We start from the raw sequence: 25,741 nt of genomic DNA on the forward strand, positions 1-25,741 counted from the left end.
CAATTTAAAGCATTATTTGAGTGAAAAGAAACTTATTGCAACAAATTCGCATTAAAATACATCAATTTATAAATGAGGAAAAATTGAGGAAAATTTTACGTTTTCTCAAACAGGGTATGGAACTTTGTTCCTCGAATAACTTCTGGCACAGGTATCTGAGGGCATGGCCGTCCAAGAAGAAAATGTAGCCATTGGTGCCATCTATCGACCACAAGTTAAAGATTGGCGATCCGTTGGATACCGACCGAGTTATAGACAAAACTTGATGCAAAAATGAGGAAAATTTTACATTTTCTCAAACAGGGTATGGAACTTTGTTCCTCGAATAACTTCTGGCATAGGTATCTCAGGGCATGGCCGTCCAAGAAGAAAATGTAGCCATTGGTGCCATCTATCGACCACAAGTTAAAGATTGGCGATCCGTTGGATACCGACCGAGTTATAGACAAAACTTGATGCAAAAATGAGGAAAATTTTACATTTTCTCAAACAAGGTATGGAACTTTGTTCCTCGAATAACTTCTGGCACAGGTATCTGAGGACATGGCCGTCCAAAAAGAAAATGTAGCCATTTTTGCCATCTATCGACCACAAGTTAAAGATTGGCGATCCGTTGGATACCGACCGAGTTATAGACAAAACTTGTTGCAAAAATGAGCCTTAGGAGATGACAAATTTAAAGATTTTTTATTTTTTTTTACTATTTTTTACTTTTTTTTAATTTAAAGCATTATTTTAGTGAAAAGAAACTTTGTTCAACCAATTGGCATTAAAATAAATCAATTTAAATTTTTTTGCAAAATTTCTCAAAAAAATCGTAAGGGGTAAGCCTTATGAAATTTTCGAGTAAAAAATTTTTTTTTATTTTTTTTCTTATTTTTTAACGTTTTTTCAATGTAAAGCATTATTTGAGTGAAAAGAAACTTATTGCAACAAATTCGCATTAAAATACATCAATTTATAAATGAGGAAAAATTGAGGAAAATTTTACGTTTTCTCAAACAGGGTATGGAACTTGGTACCTCGAATAACTTCTGGCACAGGTATCTGAGGGCATGGCCGTCCAAGAAGAAAATGTAGCCATTTTTGCCATCTATCGACCACAACTTAAAGATTGGCGATCCGTTGGATACCGACCGAGTTATAGACAAAACTTGATGCATAAATGAGGAAAATTTTACATTTTCTCAAACAGGGTATGGAACTTTGTTCCTCGAATAACTTCTGGCACAGGTATCTGAGGGCATGGCCGTCCAAGAAGAAAATGTAGCCATTGGTGCCATCTATCGACCACAAGTTAAAGATTGGCGATCCGTTGGATACCGACCGAGTTATAGGCAAAAGTTGGTGCAAAAATGAGCCTTAGAAGATGGCAAATTTAAAGATTTTTGACATTTTTTTATTATTTTTTATTTTTTTTTTTAATTTAAAGCATTATTTGAGTGAAAAGAAACTTATTTGAACCAATTGGCATTAAAATAAATCAATTTAAATTATTTTGCAAAATTTCTCAAAAAAATCGTAAGTGGTAAGCCTTATGAAATTTTCGAGTAAAAAATATTTTTTAAATTTTTTTCATATTTTTTAATATTCTTTCAATTTAAAGCATTATTTGAGTGAAAAGAAACTTATTGCAACAAATTCGCATTAAAATACATCAATTTATAAATGAGGAAAAATTGAGGAAAATTTTACGTTTTCTCAAACAGGGTATGGAACTTTGTTCCTCGAATAACTTCTGGCACAGGTATCTGAGGGCATGGCCGTCCAAGAAGAAAATGTAGCCATTGGTGCCATCTATCGACCACAAGTTAAAGATTGGCGATCCGTTGGATACCGACCGAGTTATAGACAAAACTTGATGCAAAAATGAGGAAAAAATTAGATTTTCACAAACAGGGTATGGAACTTGGTTCCTCCAATAACTTCTGGAACAGACATCTGAGGGCATGGCCGTCCAAGAAGAAAATGTAGCCATTGTTGCCATCTATCGACCACAGGTTAAAGTTTGGCGATCCGTTGGATACCGACTGAGTTATAGGCAAAACTTGGTGCAAAAATGAGGAAAATTTTACATTTTCTCAAACAGGGTATTGAACTTGGTTCCTCGAATAACTTCTGGCACAGACATCTGAGGGCATGGCCGTCCAAGAAGAAAATGTAGCCATTGATGCCATCTATCGACCACAACTTAAAGATTGGCGATCCGTTGGATACCGACCGAGTTATAGACAAAACTTGATGCAAAAATGAGGAAAATTTTACATTTTCTCAAACAAGGTATGGAACTTTGTTCCTCGAATAACTTCTGACACAGGTATCTGAGGGCATGGCCGTCCAAGAAGAAAATGTAGCCATTGGTGCCATCTATCGACCACAACTTAAAGATTGGCGATCCGTTGGATACCGACCGAGTTATAGACAAAACTTGATGCATAAATGAGGAAAATTTTACGTTTTCTCAAACAGGGTATGGAACTTTGTTCCTCGAATAACTTCTGGCACAGGTATCTGAGGGCATGGCCGTCCAAGAAGAAAATGTAGCCATTGGTGCCATCTATCGACCACAACTTAAAGATTGGCGATCCGTTGGATACCGACCGAGTTATAGACAAAACTTGATGCAAAAATGAGGAAAATTTTACATTTTCTCAAACAGGGTATGGAACTTGGTACCTCGAATAACTTCTGGCACAGGTATCTGAGGGCATGGCCGTCCAAGAAGAAAATGTAGCCATTGTTGCCATCTATCGACCACAACTTAAAGATTGGCGATCCGTTGGTTACCGACCGAGTTATAAGCAAAACTTGGTGCAAAAATAGGGAAAATTTTACATTTTCTCTAACAGGGTATGGAACTTTGTTCCTCGAATAACTTCTGGCATAGGTATCTCAGGGCATGGCCGTCCAAGAAGAAAATGTAGCCATTGGTGCCATCTATCTACCACAGGTTAAAGATTGGCGATCCGTTGGATACCGACCGAGTTATAGACAAAACTTGATGCAAAAATGAGCCTTCTAGATGGCAAATTTAAAGATTTTTTTAAATTTTTTTTATTTTTTTATTCTTTTTTAATTTAAAGCATTATTTGAGTGAAAAGAAACTTTGTTCAACCAATTGGCATTAAAATAAATCAATTTAATTTTTTTTGCAAAATTTCTCAAAAAAAATCGTAAGGGGTAAGCCTTATGAAATTTTCGAGTAAAAAATATTTTTTAAATTTTTTTCATATTTTTTAATATTTTTTCAATTTAAAGCATTATTTGAGTGAAAAGAAACTTATTGCAACAAATTCGCACTAAAATATATTAAATTTACAAATTTTGCTAGATTTCCCAAAAAAGCCTAAGGCTATATCCTTAGGAGAGTTTCAAATTTATCAAATTGTTTTTATTGCCAAAACTCAAAACTATTTAAAGAATCAAACAGTTGCTTCTTTCAACCAGCTGCTATTATCAATCTGCTTGAAAGATTGATTGATAGAAGAAAAAATCGATGAAGCTTTTGTCGACTCTAACGGGTGCAAATTTGCTTCCCGTTTGGTTAGATTATTTCCAATGGAAAGATTTCCGTATGTTACTCTGAATAAGCGCTTAAGCGAACCTGGGACTACATATCGACTAATCTCTTCTAGAATTTAGTCACATCTTTTGGAATAAATCTTTTTACTTCGCACACAAAAGGAACAACTAACTTGAACTCGATTTGCCAATTAAGATCTGGTGAGATCAGTTTACCTTGTGCGTCAGTGGGTCAAAAAGATGTTCTAATTATTACACCAACTCATGCCCATAAGCATACATTGGTAAACCAGCATCGGACACAAAGCGCTCGTCTACAGTTACTATTCGCACGTACCGAACCCCTCGCTCTCTCTCTCTCTCTATTTCTTTCTCTTTTACCTTATTTCAATTATCCGACGACTGATTGCTTGCTTTTGGGTTGCTGAAACTGGGCATATTTAGGCACACACCATCGTGGTGTGGTAAATGTATACCTGCCAGGCGGCATTGGTACGCTTGTTTATGCTGGCGCGGTGGCATAAACGTATGAAGAAAGCCCCCTAGCCGGACAAACCCATACAGCGTCTGACATAATTTCAGTCGGCAATAAGCCACAATCAATTGGACATAGTGCTATCGGTGAGTGCTTCCCTCCGGGCAATGATTTTCGGTCATTTAAATGAGATTGCAAATTCATCACCTCGACCTGTTGTTTCTCTTTTCGCCCCGCCTTTGGTTAGTGCTTAGTGGCGTGGTTTAGCTTTCTAGAACTTGTAATGCGTTTATGTGCGATAAATAGATAATGAAACGATCACAGGCACGATGTGTGCAAGGTAAGAAAGGAAGAAAAAAAAACGTTACACCTGCGTTTACATGCGTTTCCTTTCCAAAAGGCAAATGCAATTTAAAATTCACCCACCCAAAAAGCTGCAACCTGACCGCAGTTCCTTCAGCACTGTTGGGCAAGCGTAAGACGCAGGCCAAACGAAATATGTGTTTCGTTTTCCAATCGCAACCGTAGATTGCATTACCACCGTAGAACATCTGCATCTGGCGGGAAAAAGGGTGCAATCGCACATAAGAAAAGTGGCGGCCGTTCCACGCCGTTGAAGCAAACGGAAAACGGGGAGGGTAACCGACGAAAACTCGTTCGTTATGCAACTTTTCACTGGCTGACCAGACGGTTCACTCGGGACCCGTACGGGTAAACATCCGTAGAATAATCTGGCACACGGTGGACGTTCCCCGATACAGGCCGACGGAAAACCCGACCTCGGGTCGGACCTGGGCTAGGGACCGAGCATTAGGGAAAGGAAGGAAAACAACTCTAACACCGTCAGTGTAAAGCCACTTACTCGAGTGTCGTGACCATCGTGTGCCACTGGAAACTGGTTATTTTCTCCACGGGACCTACCCGACAAATTGCTTCATCGGTTCGGCAGTAGTGAATTAATCTGCACCAAAAAGGGGTTGTTTAGTTAGGGTGCTTTTGTTTATCCCGGGGAAAATTCCTTTCGGTCTGGACGGGTGCTCATCTATCGCACGCCAGAATCGAACGGTGGTTAAATTGAGCAATTCCTATTGTATGATGGTGGTTCATTTATAGGGCACACGTGTTGACCCGTAGGTCGAGCTTAAACCTTATTTATCAATCGTTCGATTAATCAGACTCATCGCATCATGAGACGAACATGCGTCAATTGTATGGAAAAACACCATTGGTCCGTTTGAGTATTTTCTTATGAAATTATTTAGAATGATTTTGCAATCGGTATGTTAGATGGTAAAAGTTTGTAATGGATGAGGAAATTATTTAACTGTTTTTTAGTTCCTTTTTTGTTAAATTTTTCTATTTTCACTTAATCCGAAAGTAGAAACTTTTGTTTTCAATAAGAGCTATAATTATTTTTTGCTAATTGGCACCTCAATTTAAAAAATTAGAGTGAAAATAGATGTTTTATACAAGAAAAGAATCACCGTGCAAATAGACCTGGAGCGATATTTCTCAGTGAGATATTTCGCAAAGTAGCTCAATTTAGCAAACAAAGGAAAATCGATGGGCGAGACATTTCTTTGGCTACTGTGATGATATAATTCTATGAGTTTCTATGGCAACGACGTTTAGATGCTGTTTTTATATATGAACTTTTCATCGCATTTCATCGCATCGCAACGAGAGATCTCTCACTGAGAAATATCGCTCCAGGTCTATTTGCACGGTCATGTTCATTTTTTTTAAATTTAACACCGCATTCCATCAGTAAAAAATCATGTGTTTCTTATAAACATTTGCGTATGATTTCGCCTTGCTGAATTGCGTGTTGTTACACTTTGACCAAGGTAAGTTTACCATCCAAAACTCAACATATCAACATAAACCGTCCGGCCCCCGAAACCGACACGTTTATTTTTTTCATCATCAACATCAGCCCATCGTACCTGTTGTAATTTCGGCGGCTAAGTTTCGTTTCGTTTGCAGAAGTAGAACGCACTTCCTAGCTTGGATTTCAGTCAGCATTTGTACATTCGCTCTCCTATGTTCTTCGTTCGAATCGCATCGCGGTTGAGAAACAGCCGCTCTCTCTGTTCGGTGTGCATGGTGGGGACTGACAGCTACAGCTTGTTGTCATCATCAGCACACTGTAGTAATCCACCGAAACGCGCTGAAACCCCACGCAAGTAACCCAGGGAAACGGTTGTGAAGCAGCCCGTGCCCGGGTCTGGATCGATAGCACAGTCTCGTCGTCAAGTGGATGGCTCAGTCTAGTTCGAAGCTTCAGCCGATGTGTGCGCGTCTGCTCGCGGGTTTTACTCGAACGTTCTCAGTACGGTGTGTGGTGTCGTTGTGAATTTCGGTAGTGTGACCACAGAACGATCGGGCGAGAGCGGGACTTTTTGGTTCTGGACTTTTCGACCGTATGATCAAACGAAAGCTAATAGAGCGAAGTTGCAATTAGAGATGCATTGGTGAAATTGTGAAAAACCAGAACACTAGGCAGATTTGTGTAAAACAAAAATTATAGAGACAGTTATAACATCAGTTCCATCGAGTTCATGGTGTCAATAATAAGGTAGACTCATTTTCTGCCATTCAGATATATTTATGATATTACATAAAAAATATCGAACCGTTCAAAACCGTTCACCGGCATACTAACACCAAAGGTAAGCAAAGATATTTAAATCAACAAAAAAAATGCTTTAAAAAAGACGTTCTAAAACAAAAGACTTCAATGCTTCCGATGAAGCAAGTTCTATGGATACAGCAAGCGACGAACCCTCTCGGGGCGTGTTTTTTGTTTGGGTGACAATCAACAAATCTTTCTAATTATAGTCAGTGTGGATATTTTGTTCCTTTTTACCAACGAATGTGCCTAGTGGTGATGTAATGTTTGTCGGGTTCAGCGGCAATTGTAGGAATTTCCACACCACAATCCAGCTCGATCGGGGAACGGATTCGAAGTAGCGCATTCGAGTATCGAAACACCGACCGACCTACTGCGATGCTGCGGGTCCGATAGAAGGCACAGTGAAAACGTGCAAAGCTTTTCCCATTCCGAAGGCTAAACTTTCCGCGCTCGTGTTTTGTTCACAACCGTCTGCTGCGATCGATGCAATCTGAGCTGAAAGCGGATCGTTTACCAGAAGGTGTATTACGGCTTGTGGTACGGCAGGTTGGGTTAAGGGCTTATGAATAATTCCCCCGTCCCACGGCATAGCGTTAGGCAATCGATAGTCGGAGGTGCGTGCATTAATTGAGCTGCCTTCTCTCGATGTGGTGTATGTGCGTATGGGGAAACATGTTTTCGGGGGCGCCATTTCAAACCAAATCGCTTTCGTGTAGGGTAATGAACATACTTTCATACACAATTTAATCTTCCCTGTTTCGGAAACGGAATTCTCACACTGCCGAAAGACAAAACCACATACTCGTTTCGGTTAGTTGTTCTATTTGCGTTCTATACATATAAACAAGGTCGTATTCCTCGTCGTAAAACTCAATCGCGTCCAACCCGTCGGGATCTGTAATCAGTAACGATGGAACGTTTGTTGGCAGTAGCATTTACTTCAATTTAAACCTAGTTCCATTCGGCTTTTCGCACCTTCCCGCACCAACCATCCATTAGAAAGGTTCAACAACTTCCTGATCCATCGTACACCAACATAGAACCGATGGCGGTTGACGTTTTTTTTCTTACCACCCTACCTCAACCACCTCCCAAACCGCGGCACAGCTTCTCACCGTCCGATCCATTCCGTATAATCGTGCGATAGCCTTCAGGTGGTAGAATAAAATATACAAACTGCTTAGACGCGGTGCGATGCGGAAATCGTATTCCTAACAAATAAACGCCGCCTGACATCCGTTCGTGTGTGGCTGTGCAAGATTCAGCATTAAAATGTGAATACTGTTGTGACTAGTGCGACTCGAACACAGATTGTTCCTTGTGCAACTTGTGCTTTGCCGGTGCAACTTCAATGCAAAAGTTGTACTGATCAAACAGATCTTTTTTTCTCTCTTCTAACCGCAATGCAACGGTTAAAAGTGCATTTTATATGCTGGATGGAAGGGAAGAATGGGGAAGGAGGGTGAGATGGCAAGGTGGAATGTGCAATTTACCGAATGGTTACCGATTGTGAATTAGACGCAAGCAAGCAAGCTGGCATTTCAGTGATAAATGGTTTGTCATCACATCACGAGACAGATCATTTATAGTTGTTAGCAAAGCAACTGGAAATGAGTGATACAATTGAATGATGTAAAAGACAAATGTAAATTAAAACTATTGTTAGTAGCTTCTCTCTCTCTCTCTTCTTTTCCACTGCTCATTAACTATTGCGTGTTTGAAAGGATTGAAAACACTACAAGAAAAAGGTAGCATAAAACAGATCGAACAGTGCAAGAGCTTGTCGTACAGCGAATAAAAGAATATCAATATTTGTTTTGATATTTTTAGACCGAACTCTCACCCTAGTCATGGACAAACTAAATTTTTTTTGGTATGCATTTCGAAGATTAATCCAAATAGCCACCAAAAACGGTTCTTCCATTGACCATCGTCCATTGACACCAAGTAAAACTACGAACGAATCAAGTGGAACGAGTTTGTTTAGTTTTAATTTACGATCCAACCCACGACGATAACGGAACAAAGGTAGGAAATGCTGTTCCATCAACACCCCAAAAACGTCTGCAGGGGAAATCCAAATCGAAAAGAACAAAACCGGTCACCCAACCGAAACGAGGCACAGGAAAAGATGAAGTTCGGCCGATCACCTTATGCGCTTTTTGCTGATCAACACCCGTTTTGCGTCAATCGATAGAGACGATGCGTAAAAGATGCGACCCGTTTGATGGTGAAATGTGTGTTGTTTATTTCGTGCATCATGATTGCATCAAACGAAATGCATTCCAGCGCATGCAACAGTCTTGTGTCACACGCACTGCACATCTGTCTAGCGCATTGGAGGGCAGGATGGATGTGGAGCAAAATTTGTTTTGTTATCCACTCGAGGCGAACAGATTAATTGGTCTCGATTTGGGGTTTAAAGGATGTTGCTGCACACGGTTGCTGCATTTCTCTGCAGTTTGGTTTTTCCTAATCGAGTGAGTTAATTAATTGCGATGAACTTTTTGTTGTGAAATGGAAAACAACGTTGTCTTAACGATGACATTAGTGGAATTTGACATTTTTGAGGATATTCAACGGAACCTTGAATATGTTGATTTATGGAAAATCATTTATAAAACTCTCAACTCTTCCGGAACAACTTTAGACATGATTATACTGCCGTAAAGTTTCAGTTGTCATTCGGTGTAGGCGATGCTGTTCGATATGGAGTTTTGTATTTAAATGCTTTTCAGGCAAAACCTTCTTTTTGTGCTATTTTCAACTTTATCTTTTATCGAAACAAATGTTAAATATCTTGAATATCATTCTTATTGCTACTATAATGTCTCCAATATGTAAACAAGCATACGTCTAAAGATGAATAGTAAATAAAAAAATTCTAATTAAATCAATTTTGAATAAAAAAAGGAATAATAAATACATCGAAAACGAAAGGAAAATGAAAATCAAATGCTACCACTCGCAATACATTAGAATAAACGCCTAAAAGCAAAGAATTAAGAACTAAGCAACTTTGCACAAATCTTTCGACAGGATCGGAGCGACGCACAAAAACAAAACTTTAGTCAATGTCTAGTTCAAACTTAGCCAGGTTGCATATTTTAATTCGCCTTCCTACCTGGGTTCGCACGCTCGTTCCTTTTCTTTTGTGGGCTGTATTTTTCGGCATGGGGAGAAAACACATCATTTTGCCATCGACAAACGGTCATCATGGCATATCGACTCTCGTTTTCAAAGTCAATGTTGCCAAATGCTAATGTTGTGTCTGGTTAAAGGTGGTATGTAAGTGGTTGGCATCCTATAGAGAAAAAAAGGCATAACTCCCCATCGGTGGAAGTTGAGAGGGCATAATTTTCTGCTTTATCGCGATCGCAAATTTGAGCAGTTTTCGAACTTTTGAACATAAAAGAAAAGGGAAATCGAGGAGCAGCAGTCCAACTCATACATATGTAATATGTCTCATTTGCTATGGAAAAATATTATATTTTAATGTTTTCTTTTCTGGAATTTGTTTTTCCTCTTGCTGTAAGATATAATGATCTCGCTAACAATCATCGTCGGGAATCTAGACGAACCTAAGCGAACCCAACTTTTGGAAACATTCTTGACTAGATCGCAGCAAGGGTTCATAATGGTTCCAAGGCATACCTACTTATTATAATGTTAAATGTCTAGTCGAAACAACATGCTATTAAACCAGTTTCAGAACAAAACCTCAAATAAATCGTGCGATAACCTTTGATTATTCGCTTATGGAATGTGACAGAACAACAAATTGGTTATTTTACTTTAATTTATGCTTTTATGCTGCTTTAATAAGTTTTTTTTGACATATTTTAAGCTTTTTTGCTTAACTGAAGCTAAACTAACATGCTTTTGACAAGTGTGTTGCATCTCGTAATGGTTCCCAACGGCCTGATATCAACTTGGACTCATTCCAAAGTCCAACTTTTTTTTTGCTGTAACCACCAGAAGCGTGTGTAGGGTTTATCTTTATCAACCCAAACAAAACCGAAACGTTCACCAAGACACACCAAAGAAAGCAGGCCCTTTTGGGTTAAACCAGTCTTGTTGGTGTATTCGTTCATCGGATTAACATGGTTATTAAAACTTCGAAACCCACTCCGATGGATGATGAAATGGTAACCTTGAATATTGATAGGAAGCTACTCTGGTCTTTTGATGAACCAGTTCGATGGACGTTCAAGGGACTGGTAAGGGAGCAAAAGAAGACGATATACCACACATGATCATTCATATGAGAGGCATTCGCTAGGCGTTTTGACGAGTGACTGCTAAAAGGGCCGAGATGCAATCTAATGTCGAAAAAGTCAAGGGTTTTTACACATTTTATTTTGAAGGATGTTCGGTACTATGTATTTCCCAATATCAGTTAGTTTTATTGCTATATCTACATGGATTGTTAATCGAATTTCAAACAGTGTCGCTTTAACTCTGATTTAAGTGATTAAACGTAAAACTTGGTTTTAGTAAATCCAGAGAATAGTCAGAAATAAAATTTATTGGGAAATACGATTTAATTAAAGTAGAATCAGCATTATAGGACGCATTTCCTCCATCATATTCTAACACCTTGTATTTCGTCTGATCAGAAAGACTTGATAATGCATGGTTCGGCAGCACATTGATTCTAGGTCCAAATCTCGACTATTTTGCCTTTATTTAAGTCTGATAATAGATAGCCAGTCAACAGACAAGGCAATCAAACACTTTTCTTATACGATCATAATGAAAAGAAAGGCCTCCCAAACGCTATTTGCTCAGACACAAGAAACAACTCTTAATGACATCAATCTACCAATTAGTAACAACAACCACCGGATGCCGAATCACTACTGCGGCTCAAAGTCCTTTCAATGCGAACGTATCCATTTCTCGCATAGTCATCATGTCCGTAATATGTGGTGTTTATGATACACAAATCCGTGGTCCCTTTTCTACCCTAATTTGATCACCCTATCCATCTAATCTCCCCCCAAAAAAATCGGACACATTGCTCCACATGCTGATCGCCGTTCCAGCTGGGAACAATCTTTACCACAATAGCCATCATTTATCGAATCAATCGACTACGCTAAGGCCCACCATTACCTCAAATAACCAGGCACAACACGCTAATCAACACACGCGCTCCGTATTAATGCGATATGGACGGATGGACGGGGCTGAATGATTGCAGAATATGATTAATGAAGCGAAAAGGTGTGTGTTTGTGTATAACCCGGCCGATGAGAGTTATGCGCGGATAATGTGAAATGCAACAACTCCATGTGCAACTGTTTGGTGAACGATCGTTAATCACTTTTACCTCTTATGTTTTTGTTTTGAAGCGAAGCGAATTGGCATCTTTCATTATTTGATTATTTTAACACATTCGATAATCAATACTAAAATGTTTTTTTTTTAAATTTTTCCTTATTTTTCCTTTACAAAAGTGTTATTTTAAAAAAAGTATGATTTATCGTATAAAAGGCAGATTACAATAAAGCGACAGTCATAAATGCGGAATGATAAATCTTGTTCATAATTTTAGCAAAGCAATCCTTCGTTTGATGGTAGGCTATTAATTGTAAGTCTATACAAGCCGTACAGCTCTGGCTTAATAAGCTTTCTATGACTTAAGTATTGCTCATATTGCAGAATAGGCCCGGTCCTTTCATTATGATTCATAGTTCTTCGGTACTCATTTACCGAAAGTAGCACAAGCAATGGACGTGATTCGTAGGTCAGTTTAATACCATTTCCATTCCAAAGCCGAGGATAAGCAGCCCAGCAAAATCCCTCCCGGGATGGCATTGAAACACTTTCGCCACATTTTTATCTTCCCAACTTTAACTTCGGTGCGGTCGGCCGCTGGCAAGATTAACCGCACCAGGCCCTACATTTCACCGGGTTTGGCTTGCAGTCTTTTGGCCGTCTGTGACCCGTGGGGTAATTATTATGTAACGAACCTTTTTACACACCTCGTGTGTGGGGTGCTGTTAAAGACCCATACGCACATAAAAACACGTGCGACGACTGCAAAGCGACGATACGCATCTCGCTGCAATTGGTGCGGAGCGAGACACAGCAAAAACAGCATCTCGCATGGGGGTTGGATTAAAGTGACGCACGCGTGTGTAGTGCTCTCCTGCCGTGTAAGCTCCAAAACGGTACGCTTCTGGCACTTTTTGTAAGCATTTGGCTTTGGCCCACTCAGAAGCACATCTTCTGCAGCACTTGGATTATCCTGCGCTGTACCGTGCTAAAACCCGGTAAGTATGTTAAGTTCATTTCATCCATTATGCGTTAAAAAAGTGACGAAACTGTGTCATCCTGGCTCGTGCACCGGTACGCAGAGGCTGTGCTCATTAAACGTGAACCGAGCCAAACCGAGAATCAATTTAAAGTCGTAGCGACGTCGCGATCGTGCGTTTTTTTTTCGCGTTGTTGTTAACTATTAAGCCATCCAAAAACTGAGTGCGGTTAAGCGAATAATTCGTTACAGTGAGGTTGGCTTTATACATGAAACGAAACCAGCCAACCACCATTCATGCTTACAATCAAACAAGGTTAATTTTCTAAGTTGAACCGTTTTTTTTTGCGCCTCCCACCTGATCGCTTGCTCAATAACAGTTTCATTTTGTTTTGGGCAACGAAAAAGGAGTTGGTGTGCGGGTTATCACATCCCATTGCCAGAATGGAGTTGTAGAAAGGATTGGCTCCGCTGTAGAAAGAGAAGTCAAAAGTCAAATTTAAAATTACTGTTACCATCGAATGCTCGTACCACGTGTGTTGCCATTTCGGTACGCGTGGTTGAGAAATGGGAACTTGGGATTGTGTGTGTTTTTTTCGGTTGTTAACCATATGCCACGCCAACGACAAGTGTGACATACGGTGATGAAGAATGCCATTTTGAAGATGCGTTTGATGGAATGGTGAGAACAAAACGCCTCTTTTCCTTTGTGAACAATTTGAGAGTTGAAGAGTTTTCGGACCTTTAAACCTTGACATTCGATCCGACTTTGGGTGAGCGTTTTTGGGAACCCAAAACCTCAATAAAGTATTGTGAGTTATTTCGAATAAGCGTGAAGATTCCCGCGAAGATTTCCAGACTGTTGAGAAGTAATACTTACGATTTCACCAGCCCATGTCTTACCATAAAAGCTTTACCAGGTAGACACGTAAACGTTCCGGCATTGCTAATCGGAGTCGAAGAGTGCAAACCGATTTTTCTGTTTTGTTTGTCTTCTTTTAATTATCTGTAACTGTGGAATTCCATTAACTCCATCCTCGATCCAACACGATGGCACGGTCATCTAAATCCGGACGGGAGCTTAAACGATCCCTGCTGCTTATCAAATGAGGTGAACATACAGACGGCGAGAAACGAAAGAGTCGCTAATGTTGTTTCACTTTCGGAAAGACGAAAAAACGGTTACATTTGATGCCGTTTTTTCCGGACGTTGCCTCTCACCGGCGTGGATGGCTTCTTTCAGACTGAATTTCCACTAATGGGACACCGAGGTCACCGGAGCTAAGCTGAAACTTATCGAACCTTATATAGTGTCCTATTATTCATGCAGTAAAAATCGCTGTAATGCTTTGTTGGTAAGTAAGTTTAGGTCCCAATCAGTGAGCCGAATGGAAACGCGATGTGAATGTCGTGTCCAATGTTAGACGTAACAAACAACATCTACAGACTAACGACTAAATTTAGTACGTCACAAAAATTTAACACTTTACTGCGCAGTTCCAAATGAAATTCCTTCGTTCGGTGCATAGCAAGAGGATGCACGGTATAGCTTCTTGTTGGGATTTTGAGGTTTTCTTCTGCTACCAAGAATTCCGTTCTTTGAGGCCCGTCTGACCGGCGAGGCCATTGGCGGCCGCCTACCGTTAGATCCGACACTGTATTTCAGGTGTCATTTGACTATTAGATAATCGGAATATTGGGTAAAGAAAAAATCTATTAAGTCATTATAGAACAGACATGTGCGATTAATTCAGGAAGTGAAATTAAAAGAAGAAAACGTTTATAAATGTTAGGTTCAATTGCAAACCTAATAACTCCTAATGGAGACGCTCTCATGATCAACTATAAAACCGATTCATGACGCAGGTGATCATTTATTCTTATCCATCATTCTACATCTGCTACGCAGTAGAAACCACCTTTTAATATAGCGTCATTTGTCATCGTTACTTGAGCAATTTTATTCTGAAAACAATCCACTCCATTCATATTGCCATTCCTTCGCAATTATGGGTTTTATTTACGAAAAAGCTGACAAATTACCTCTCTGTAAGAAGAGGCGCATCAATCTTCAAGAACGAACTCATCTCTCAACACACATCACATGGGTATGTAAATCTTCCCGGCAGGTTCGCGGCTTCATTTTTCCGGGTTTTTATTTCGATGTCAATTAGGTTCCGTTCCGCCATACGCTTCGCTTTTGTTCTTACCTATCTTTCATTCTTTGCAACTGCCCTTCTCCTGCTACTGTCGGATCTAATCCCACCGTGTGATCGTCCAGAATCCGGTATCCGGGGGAGTCCCAAGTGCGCAAACAATCTCACCGAAAGTCAAATCAATTATTCGCTGACGATTAAAAAGTGCTATGCAAATGAACGACGTTCCCGTCTCGTGATGGTAAAGATCAGATCGTGCGGCTATGGTTGAGGTGTGCCCGTTTCGATAGTCATCCATCAAGCTCCCTTCATCTTTCTCCTTCTCGCTTGGTTGCTTCAAGGGGATGAACAAACCAAGCGAGGAGCATTATTTCCAGTTCTTGCGGTTGGAGTCATTTGCATTAACTGTCGTCAGCTGTGTCGCCAGTTTGCTTCCCATGTTTCAGCAACTTTTTCTTGTCGATATTTGACCCTTGGAAATCTGATTGACCTTAGAACAGATTAGGTCATTATCTGATGACAACGATGGTTCAGTCTATGTGTCGTCTGTCTGTGGTACATAACGAGCACTAGAACTACAACATGTCGATGTAATTATTCGTCGGATTAATATGCTAATGATCAGTTGATGGGTTGTGGTTTCGGTGTAGTGGACAGCAAATATGCGCCGTAAAACGAGAACTTTGAAGATCCAAAGTGTGTCCTGGTAGCTTAAACATTCTATCCATCCCTTCCTAAACCCTAAGTCATTCGTTATTACTCTTCCGCATATTAATGTATTCATGATATTCACCCAACAGTGTTTGTTCTTTTACCTCGCCCTAGATCTTCGTTCTACGCGTATTTACCAAAGCCACACGATGACAACCACACGCGTGATACTGAACTTCCCCTGGACTAGCAGCGAAAAGCTGAAGGGTGATTTCTTCCAGGACACCGGAGTTACGGATGCGGTCATGAAGATCGCCCGCAAGGAACTGCGCGAAGATAAAACGATCCGGGAACAGTCGCTCGAGCAACTGCGCGAATGGTTGCACAAGAACGGTGATGTGGAGAACGTGCGGACAGACGATCTGTTCCTGTTGCGGTTTTTGCGCACGAAAAAGTTTAGCGTTCCGATGGCACAACAGATGATACTGAAATATCTGAACTTTCGTAAAGTGTTTACCCATCTGATCCACACGCTCGACTTCATGTCCCCCAGTGTGCTGAAGCTGCTGAACAGTGGTTACATCTTCCCGTCGCCCATTCGAGACAAGCACGGACGCAGAATTATTGTTGGATTTGCCAGTAAGTAGCGCCTTCTTCGCTAGTAACGCTTAATGTTCTAGATCATGCTGACGGTATAAATTGTTCAGATGACTTTTAATCCAAGACCTCGAGACTGGAGGACGATTTCTAGGGTCTAAAAAGATGTTAACCCAAATTGTTCCACGATCTACCCCTCTAGATCACCTCAATCCGGCAGAACACAACAGCTCCGACATGGCACGATTGCACTTCATCACCTACGAAACGCTGATGGAGGATCCCGAGAATCAAATCTGCGGACTTGTGCACATCGGTGACTTCAAGGGTATCTCGACGGCACACATCGCCTGCTGGAATCCGACCGACTTTCTGCGCATCATGAAGTGGGGCGAACAGTCGGTCCCGATGCGAAACAAGGAAGTCCATCTGGTAAACGTCCCGTCCACCGTGAAGTACATTATTGAGGCGGGCAAGGCGATGGTTAGCAAAAAGATGAAGGAACGACTACAGGTAACTAGGCCGAGTGACTAACACGCCGCCCGTTGGCTAATGTTTGCTGTCTGATTGTATGCACCGTTTCCAGGTCCACGTCACTGTGCCGGATCTCTGCCGTAAGGTAGACCCGGCCTGCCTACCGAAAGAGTTGGGCGGTACGATGCCGATGGCGGAGATGATTGAGCTGTGGAAGATGGAACTAGCGGCAAAGCGAAACCTTGTCCTTTCCACTTCCAACATGCGCATCCTCAGTGATCGGGGTATCGTCTCGCGGAACGGTACCGATCGGAACAACAACAACAGCAATTCGCTTGGCATGGAAACGATCACCGGTAGCTTCCGCAAGCTGGAAGTGGATTAGCGACCAAAAACGGAAGAAAAGCAAGAATGCTGAAAACAAAAAACGAGAGAGATTTGTTAGTGTATAGTTTGCGAATGTATACATATGTGTGTGATAACAATTTACCTTTCTTACGAAAGTGACATCGTAGATCCCAGACCGAAGCGATCCACTTTACTACGTAACATTTAGGTTGATGATTCATGTAATTAAGATTCACAGTTGACAGGGTTTAGTATAACGTTGTGTATGGTAGCTTTACTGATTTTGTATTTTCCTTTTGTTTTGTTTTTCGTTTCGTTGGTTTGTATACTATTTTCACTGTTTTTTTTTTGTTTTGTTTCATTTCCTTTCAAATATTGCGTTAATTTTCAAGTGTGAGTTCGAATGCGCTTCCCGTCCGAAACTAAAGCACCTGAACAGTGCTGCTAGCATAAGACACAATTATCTACTGCGTTAATGCTTTAGAACTACAATCACAACACCCAACCCTACAGGCTAGACGATAGATATTAGTAGGTATACGCGAAAGGAAAGGTTGATCGTCGGAAATCTTGTACAAGCTAAGAAAATGCTGCAGTTTTGCCAATAAAATGTCCCACAGGAACAACATTCCCGAGCGGAAGAAGATTTGGAGGATCCGAAGATCACATCTGCTGGTTAACGTATCCCTTCCAGTGGGGCCATCGCTGGAGCTGGTTGTACAGGGCGGCACCGTCATTCGCGGCACGGGTAGTATTAATGGCACCATGCAATCGGTACTGTGACGATAGACTTAAGCGACGAATTGACTCCGTAAGGAATGCCTTCAACTCAGCGTACTGTATTGCCGTCGGTTGGCGATCGGTGAAGTTACCTGTACAGAAAAAGGGAATTATTACTAAAAAGCGTCCTTGAAGGGTTCTACAGTGCTTACGCGTACCGATCATGCCCACCACCAGAGTCGTGTTCTGTCCGGGAAGATCCTCAAACCCGTGCTGACTCTTCCAGCCACGTGCTTCGTACGTTACACCGTCACCTCCTATGAGAAAGTTGTACGGAATGTGCTCTCGTCTAACCGACCAACAGCTTTGCTCGGTGTTTTGCAGAAAGCGCACACACTTCTCCTGATCGTAGCAACTTTCCGAGTCCGTGTGCACCACAACCACATCCGTAATGGCCTGTTTGTCAAGAGTTGCCGCTTCTAGTGCTACCGGATATTGCCACCAGGCGGGTCGTTCGACGAGAAAGAATGGATGCGAAACGGGCCACGGACGTTGGACTGTAAAGGGAAGGAGAAATAGCCAAATGCATGAACACAGAACTACACTCACACGATCACCAATGCACTCACTCGTTAGTAGCAGCAGATACACGCCGATCACGACACCAAGCAGCAGGAATATCAGCAACGCCACCATAAGACCTAACGCCACCGGATGCACCCGGTTCGGATCATCTGCGCGCAGCTTCGCCCGATAGCGCAATGCTTCGCGCGAATTATCCCTCGCGTACAGTAGCGGCGTCCGTTCGGTTTCGCCCGCCTCAAGATCGTAGTACTCCTGCGCCGACTTCCGGTTCCAGGCGACGGGTGAATGCAACCGGCTCGAGCTCGACGCCGCAACGGTGCGCGCTGTGGAGAGCATAAGGGTGAAACACTTAGCACCGGCACGTTCGAGCAACAGTTCGGAATGAAGGCGCGTCGGATCGGAGTCCTGGTCGGTGAAGGACTCCACCAGCGTTTGCAACCGTCGCTCGATGAAGCTCGCAAAAAACCGACTGTTCAGTACGATTAACATTTTGCGCTTGTCGAAGCCGGCAGGAACGCAGTTGCCGGTCTGACAGACTTTAATGCAGGCCAAACAATCATTTGCTTGTAAACATCGATCCCGCCACTCGATAAGCCGTGTGCTGCAAATTGATAATGCAATCGGGAACGACTTCCCGATCGTTCTCCGTGGGATTTTCTTTGTTTGTTTGATCGGTTATGACGTGTGCGTGTAAAAGGGTGTGCACAATCAAGGTTTCATATTTGATATCAGTTTGAGGCACAGTGCCACACTGCACAAAAGTGATCCGTCTTCAATAAAAATTACGCTCGAGCTGCTGATCTTTAGTAAACGAACGAGCTTAAAAGTGTATTTAATTAGTATTGACAAGCCCTTTGACTGGTTGTTTGTAATCATCCTCTCAGTAATCAGAAGAGCATCAAGATGAAAAATATCAACGGAAATCAGTTTGTTTTACGTTGATAAAAATGTATAACAAATCATGTTTCAATGTAAGTTCCTTCCTTCCCTTTACAATTCTTGTTCTAAAGTTTGTCACAAGCTATCAAGTTTTAGTAAATTACGAAAGGAAATCTTGGTATATCTTGGAGATCTGGGAGACTGGGAGACTGAACTAAGCAAGAGACTATGCAGTAGAGAGCATTTAGGAGATACTGTTTCCCTTATATTTGTGTGAGTATTATGAAAGGACCATCGTACCATCCGCTCCTGAACTCTGATATTAGCCAGATAAAACCTGATGAATGATACCATTTGAATACGGGCCACAATAGGTAATCCTTCTTCAATAACGTGACACTGACGTAAGTAAAAGTCTGGAAGAAAGGGTAAATATCATCTCATCTCTCCTATCTTGTTGTCCGACCGATGCATGCGCCCTAATGCTGTGTAAACGAACCCTCGAACGATTGTCCGAATAGTGCACCTCACCGTAATTAGTTCTCCATAGCAACTTCAGAACTATTGCTCCTCTTACCGTAGCACACTACGTAGGTAACAACTTGACTCATATCCGCATAGTAAATGGTACACTGAAATGTCTTCCAAATGTTCTAGTTTCCAGCCCTCGATTCACTAACCATAGATCACTTTCGTATCCACACAATTCTCAAAACTTCCCGCACTGCACCAGGATGCAGATTTACAGAAACTTGTAGAACCTTGTTCGTGAGTTGGACACCGACCCCGTCCAAACGTATTTAGGCCCGTTATCTTATCGATGCAGTCTGTGTCCGCTCTGTTGTTCCCTCCGAAACGGGCACGATCTTTTATCATTGTGTCAACAGCGAGATCATGCACCGTTGCTTCCGGTGCGACGGTTCCCGGAACGACTGGACGAAACTTACCGGCTTGATACATTGTTGATCGGGTTTTGCGATGCTCGGTGGCAACGATCGGTGCCTTCCGCTGGCCCAGCCAACAGCTAGCCCATAGAAATAAGCGAAGGGAAAATTCGCGACGACCCGCGAATGTCTGAAGGATGAATTACATTCAATTACACCGCCCCACAGGAAGATGGCGTCACGTGGTGACGAAACGAAGCGAACTGATAATCGGAGGCACTTGGAGTTGTAGGAGTTGGAGTTCACTTCCTAAGGAGGTTCCCGCGTTGGCTCCCTACGCCAGCGGTGCAAAATTATCATCTGAGTAGACCAGCCGCTCCTTGCACATAATCTTGCTGTAATGTGCTTCAGACGCCAACTACGGGAAGTCGGTACCCGTCGGAACAAACGGGATACGCCAGCCAGGCTTAACTGTAGCTACCGTAACGCTTCACCGCAGCACTTAGATTGCACGCGCGAAGATTTCCCAATTTTTTTTCGGTCTCTTGTGATAGACAATAATTGGCACGTGTAAGTCACTAGAAGTTTTTTTTTGTTTGTTCGTTTGACACCCAAGGGGGGCTATTTTCACTTACGAATCGGTTATCACTAGCATGAATTTGTTTGGCTTAGTGATTAAAGCTTTGGTTTTATTAATTACAGTTTCACTTTGAACTTTTGAACTCGTGTCCGGACACCTTTTTAGACCGAAGGCTTTTTACTCGCGACACCGAAGTACGCGATATGGCAAGGGGATGGATGAAACTGAACTGCTGATGGCGTGATCAAAGCACCATGATGCTGCTGCTGCACACAGAATGACAATCCGTAACAAACTGATGGAAAGATCAAGTAAGCTGCGGGACCAAATATTCGCCCAGGTACGAACGAACGCACACACCGTCGTTACCTGTGGATCAACGCAGGCGTGATCACCGGGGTAAACAGACTCGAGGCTGCATCACGATGCATTCGGACAGACACCTCTTCCTTAGCCTGTCTGCTCCGGCTCTCTGTCCCGTAACGTTGATAAGATAAGCTCACATATACTCTGTACATGGCGCGCGTGTAGCAGATGGGTCTTGGTGGTACTCGCAATTGCACGCACGTACAGGACCTTCGTGCGATCGTGAAATAAGTAGCGACAGCAGCAGCCAGTACGAGAAAGAACACCAGGTAACTAAACAAACACACACAAAAAAAGAAAACATAAAAACAGCCGACAATGTCGCGTGGGTACACATTTCTTCACACTGATAATGTCGTTCTTCGTGGCGGATCTTCGCGATTCAGTTAGAGGGGTTGAATGGATTTTGGTGTGTACCGCAATAAATATGATTCATGGTCAAAACTGTACTATGTGGGTCATCAAGGCAATGTGTGCCTAGCTGACGAAAGTAGGATCCTGTTCCTAGACATTTGGTGAACTCCTTTACTTAAACGATTGTAGATTTTGTTGTTGACGATTTTTCCCTTATAACAGTAGATTGTCTTACGTTTGAAAACTTCAGGTTATTGTAACATTTAAACAGCAAATTACCAGAACTAGACATCCCAATGCAGCTTCAAGCTTTGATGGCTCTTTTTTATCCCACCTACTTATGGGAACTTCATCCATCAACTGCTAAAACTGCACATCACACAGATCTTGTTTATCTAACTTTTGCCACCATTTAACGGACGCCTGATGCTGCGCCTGCGATTCGTAACCACAATTCTTTACTGAGCGTTCGTCAATAAAGCACAATTGTGCATCTCACCCAGTGCGATTTTGCTTATTGTAACGAAAACTCAACAAACGGAACGAAACGAAGATTGTTTTTTGTTTAGATTTTTCTTCTAACCTTTTTGCTCGCGTTGCACGCTACCCACCCCGGGGGTTTGATTATGAGGAACCGTCGTAATCGATATCAAATTTCGCGCCCTACAGTTGTGAACGTATTTATAAGAGCGAACGAAGCGTTATTCAAGTGAGCGAATGAAGGTAATTGTTTATCGATTGAATTAGCAAATAAGTGTGTTTATTTTTTTTTCTTGTACTAAACAAATAACAAACAATTTTTGTTCCATTTTCTCTTAACCATCCTCTCCAATCGTTTTCTCGCTTCGATTAATATACAATAACAAGTCACTAGTCGGTCAACGGTCTTTGCGTTTGTCTGTTGTCCCTTACACCAGTCTAGATTAAGCTAGTGTCATTATTAGCATTCCGATCGCCAGCCATGGCTGCTTTTGGACCATTCGGTCCACCGTTACCACTTCCTGCCACCCCTCCACTACCGGGTGGTGGATGTAAAACACCGGTTACGCATGTAATCGTCGGAATGTTACACCCGTGCAGTGATAAACCATGAAAATCGGCCACGGTTGGCTTCAGCGGGGACTCCAGCATCAGCGAACCGGGAGAATCATCCAGCAGGCTCCCGCTGCCCCCAGTTGACGCCGATGCTGCCGATGGTTGTAACGGAAGTGGTAACAGTGGTTCGGCAGGTCGTCGAACAGCACCAACGCTATTCTGCAGCAACGGATCAAATTCTTCCAAATCGAAGGGTGATATCGGTTTCGTCGGATCCGATGCAACACTCGGGACCTGCTTAAATGTTGCCCGGGGATCAAAATCTTCCGCCGTACTGTTGTCGCCGCTGTGATCGGAAAAATCAAAATCATAATTGATATTGCGTATGCCACGAATGAAATCCGTCGCTAGATCGACCGGAGTGGACAGCCCGTCCAGTGACTGCGCATCAAAGATGTTATTGTAGTCGAACGACGGCGATGCCGAAAGCAGGTCGGCCGAATTGCTCGCGCTCATGCCATAGAAGGGTGATGCCGGTGCGGCCCCTTCGGATGGAGGGCCCGCATCAACCGACACGAGCGGTGTGGTTAGCGTGTTCGATAGGCTCTGTACCAACAGTTCCACTTCGGTTCCGGCAGTAGTACTAGCGGATGGACCGGACGTAGGTTGACTTGATGTGGCACCACCACCGTCGACTGTCTTTGGTTTGCTCGTGGCAGCTTCTATATTGACCGTTTTGTTGACTGCCACCAGGTTTGAGGTAAAATGACCTCCGGCAACGGTCGATTGTACCGAGGCAGGGTCAACATACGCGGAGGCTGCTGCCGAGGATGACATGTACTGCTGTCTGATGGCCACCACACGGGCTGGTGTTTTACAGGATTGTAACACAAGCGGCGTACGTTCAAGTACCTCTGCGACGGTTTGTCGTATCTCTAGCTATAAATCAAAACAAAAAATATGTATAAAACAACGAAGTTGATGGTATAGTTCGATTGGACTACTTACCCCAAATGTATCGATTTCGGCATTAAGCGCAATAATCCCATTGTACAGTTCATCCTTTTTCGACGCTATCGTTTTCATCACCTTCATATTTTCCGATATCTGATGTAAACTTTCGCACGCAATCAGTGCACTTTCCCATGCCGAAGTACCTTCCTGTTCGCCCGACATAAAACTATCAAATTCGGCCTGGGTCAACGAGAGCTCCTCGGACGTTACATTTTCAATGAACGAAATCGCACCGCACTGTAATGCAGAAAGAACCCATGAACCCAACCGAAAACCGCCTTGCCCGAAAACATACCAAATTAGTGAAATAGTAGGCACTCTCGCCGCTCATCAGTCGCGAAGGGTTGCTGAAGCGCGTGATAAAGTTGATGTTGCTGTGCAATCGCACCGGGTTCGATTTTAGCACCACGAAGATTAATGCGGGAAAAAAGTCGTCCGCACTGGCCGGTCTCTGGAACGACTTCTTGAGGAAGCTAAAGATATGCAAACAGCAGCGAAAGATGCAGTCAAGCTTTTCCTGTGGCGACAGAAATGAATCCACCGAGGCCAGCTCGGTAATGGCGGTGTACGCGAGTTCGCGCACCTCCGAATTCACCTCGTCGATATTGCACATCAGATGCTCGGCCGTTATCCAGTTCAGCTGCCGGATGCGCTTGTGAATGTACGAATCATTGTCCTCGTCATCGGTCGACGGTGGTGAAAATAGATACTTGTGATTCTTCGTCATAATGCAGCGTTCGAAAAAATCGAGCACCTGCTCGCGCATTTCTTCCGTGGCGCTTGCAAACTTGGAGTTTTCCGTGTGCATGTAGTCACGGAACTTTGTGTACCCGTTCTGCACCAGCTCCGACAGCTCGTCGACGCTGACCGTGCTATACTTTTTGCGTATCTGCTGGTCGAGCATGTGTATGAAGTATTTCAACTCCTGTTTGGAAGCATCCTCTATCTTTAGCGCTTTTAGCGCATCGATGTACTCCTGCTCGAGCTTTTCAATCGGTTGCCTACTATGATGGCGCGATTTTTCCGAATCTACAAAGAAAAAAGAGCATTCCTCCATGTAGAGAAGAAGCTTTGGCGTTATATACAGCGGCATGACGACACATTACCTCTACCGGGAGTAGATTTTTTAATTAATTCTATCAAATTTAACTTTTTCTTCTTCTCGTCCCGGTCGCCCGATAGTTTCGGGATTAGCTTCGAATGCAACGACTGCTGCTGCTGGTGGTGATGATGGTGGTGTTGTTGTTGCTGCTGCTGTTGTTGCCCCAACTGACTGTTTGAAGCCGTTGCCAGATCTGAAGCGGATATTTGCTGCGATTCTCGAGCAGTGTGCTTTTGCTGATCGTTCTTCGACAGTCGAAATGCTAAAGGAAAGGCAGAAAAAGAGATAATGTAGTGTAATGTTATCATCAACACGCTTCGCATGTACGATCTTGCTAGCAAATGTAATAATAGCATAACAACGTTTGCATGCTTTCTACGATAACCGCCCCTATGCCGATGGTAGGAGTGTGTTGTTGTTTCTGCAAAAGTAAGCGCCACCACTACCATCACCACCTTCTACTTACGCTTCGTATGCCGTTCCTTCTGTGACCGTTCGCGATAACACTTCGAACACAGCCCGTTCCATTGAGCGTTCCCATAAAATCCGCATCCATTTCTGCACTTCAAATCCTTCTGCTTGATTCGGGGCGTTTTGATGGAAAAAATCTTTTCCACCTTATCCATCGTGCTGTTCCGGAGATGCGATTGGAACAACTGGAAATTATGCTACGTATCTATATCGACGATTGTTTCGTTGGGTACGGAAGTTGGTGCCACATCACATTCCGGTTTTTAGCTGAAATATATATTCGATTGCACAACACGTCGCTCTACGCAAAAAAGGAATGCCGTCTGATTGGGGATATAATTATGAAGAAACTGGTTCGGTGCTGCGGGTGTGCTAGTTCGCTGCTGTTCGGTACACTATTTGAGTTGATTGCGTTAAGTCGCTACACGAAAATCTTCCTACACCTAGTGAGGAAAGTGTTCGGGAGTACATAATCACAATACAACATCGCACAACAGATTAGGCATGGCCATGGGAGGCCATATGGAAGGATTTTTGCTGGCTAGTTTTTGGAATTCAGCCCGTACCACTCCACTGTTTGCTATGACTTGTTATTGTTGTGTGATAATGTCAAACTGTGATTCTCCCACAT

At 42.6% G+C, this 25,741-nt stretch overlaps 3 protein-coding genes across 7 annotated transcripts; 1 reads left to right on the top strand and 2 right to left on the bottom strand.

Moving 5' to 3' along the window:
- Window positions 1-6,145: 6,145 nt before the first annotated feature.
- Window positions 6,146-17,748, top strand: LOC125770848 (clavesin-1). Of its 2 annotated transcripts, XM_049440880.1 has the most exons (4): window positions 6,146-6,669; window positions 15,876-16,340; window positions 16,501-16,811; window positions 16,885-17,748. In XM_049440880.1, exons 2-4 carry the CDS (start codon window positions 15,911-15,913, stop codon window positions 17,155-17,157), a joined length of 1,014 nt encoding a protein of 337 aa, XP_049296837.1. In that variant the 5' UTR covers window positions 6,146-6,669; window positions 15,876-15,910; the 3' UTR covers window positions 17,158-17,748. The 2 variants fall into 2 exon arrangements, with proteins under 2 accessions (XP_049296837.1, XP_049296836.1); XM_049440879.1 differs by lacking the exon at window positions 6,146-6,669 and having other exon boundaries at window positions 12,776-16,340.
- Window positions 17,368-21,966, bottom strand: LOC125770849 (peptidoglycan-recognition protein SB2-like). Of its 4 annotated transcripts, none has more exons than XM_049440884.1 (4): window positions 21,768-21,966; window positions 18,470-18,748; window positions 18,059-18,397; window positions 17,368-17,992 (listed from the first exon to the last, which is right to left on the bottom strand). In XM_049440884.1, exons 1-4 carry the CDS (start codon window positions 21,778-21,780, stop codon window positions 17,784-17,786), a joined length of 840 nt encoding a protein of 279 aa, XP_049296841.1. In that variant the 5' UTR covers window positions 21,781-21,966; the 3' UTR covers window positions 17,368-17,783. The 4 variants fall into 4 exon arrangements, with proteins under 4 accessions (XP_049296841.1, XP_049296840.1, XP_049296839.1 ...); XM_049440883.1 differs by lacking the exon at window positions 21,768-21,966 and adding an exon at window positions 20,252-21,100; XM_049440882.1 differs by lacking the exon at window positions 21,768-21,966 and adding an exon at window positions 19,882-20,153.
- A 260-nt stretch (window positions 21,967-22,226) lies between these two features.
- On the bottom strand, window positions 22,227-25,726 carry LOC125770847 (rab5 GDP/GTP exchange factor). Its single transcript, XM_049440878.1, has 5 exons — window positions 25,106-25,726; window positions 24,644-24,901; window positions 23,833-24,566; window positions 23,532-23,774; window positions 22,227-23,462 (listed from the first exon to the last, which is right to left on the bottom strand). Exons 1-5 carry the CDS (start codon window positions 25,263-25,265, stop codon window positions 22,407-22,409), a joined length of 2,451 nt encoding a protein of 816 aa, XP_049296835.1. The 5' UTR covers window positions 25,266-25,726; the 3' UTR covers window positions 22,227-22,406.
- Window positions 25,727-25,741: the final 15 nt, after the last annotated feature.

The sequence above is a fragment of the Anopheles funestus genome, chromosome 3RL, assembly GCF_943734845.2.
Source record: "Anopheles funestus chromosome 3RL, idAnoFuneDA-416_04, whole genome shotgun sequence".
Classification (NCBI taxonomy): Eukaryota; Metazoa; Arthropoda; class Insecta; order Diptera; family Culicidae; genus Anopheles; species Anopheles funestus.

What these genes read in the sequence shown, in the direction of transcription:
- LOC125770848 (XM_049440879.1), top strand. Translation starts at nt 15,833, where the DNA reads ATGATATTCACCCAACAGTGTTTGTTCTTTTACCTCGCCCTAGATCTT. An exon ending in AATTATTGTTGGATTTGCCA is followed by an intron (nt 16,341 to 16,500) that starts GTAAGTAGCGCC and finishes CTACCCCTCTAG; the next exon opens with ATCACCTCAATCCGGCAGAA. An exon ending in AGATGAAGGAACGACTACAG is followed by an intron (nt 16,812 to 16,884) that starts GTAACTAGGCCG and finishes CACCGTTTCCAG; the next exon opens with GTCCACGTCACTGTGCCGGA.
- LOC125770849 (XM_049440881.1), bottom strand. Translation starts at nt 18,914, where the DNA reads ATGTTAATCGTACTGAACAGTCGGTTTTTTGCGAGCTTCATCGAGCGA. An exon ending in GTATCTGCTGCTACTAACGA is followed by an intron (nt 18,398 to 18,469) that starts GTGAGTGCATTG and finishes TTCCCTTTACAG; the next exon opens with TCCAACGTCCGTGGCCCGTT. An exon ending in TCTGGTGGTGGGCATGATCG is followed by an intron (nt 17,993 to 18,058) that starts GTACGCGTAAGC and finishes TTTTCTGTACAG; the next exon opens with GTAACTTCACCGATCGCCAA.
- LOC125770847 (XM_049440878.1), bottom strand. Translation starts at nt 25,265, where the DNA reads ATGGATAAGGTGGAAAAGATTTTTTCCATCAAAACGCCCCGAATCAAG. An exon ending in GAAGGAACGGCATACGAAGC is followed by an intron (nt 24,902 to 25,105) that starts GTAAGTAGAAGG and finishes CCTTTCCTTTAG; the next exon opens with CATTTCGACTGTCGAAGAAC. An exon ending in AAAATCTACTCCCGGTAGAG is followed by an intron (nt 24,567 to 24,643) that starts GTAATGTGTCGT and finishes TTTTCTTTGTAG; the next exon opens with ATTCGGAAAAATCGCGCCAT.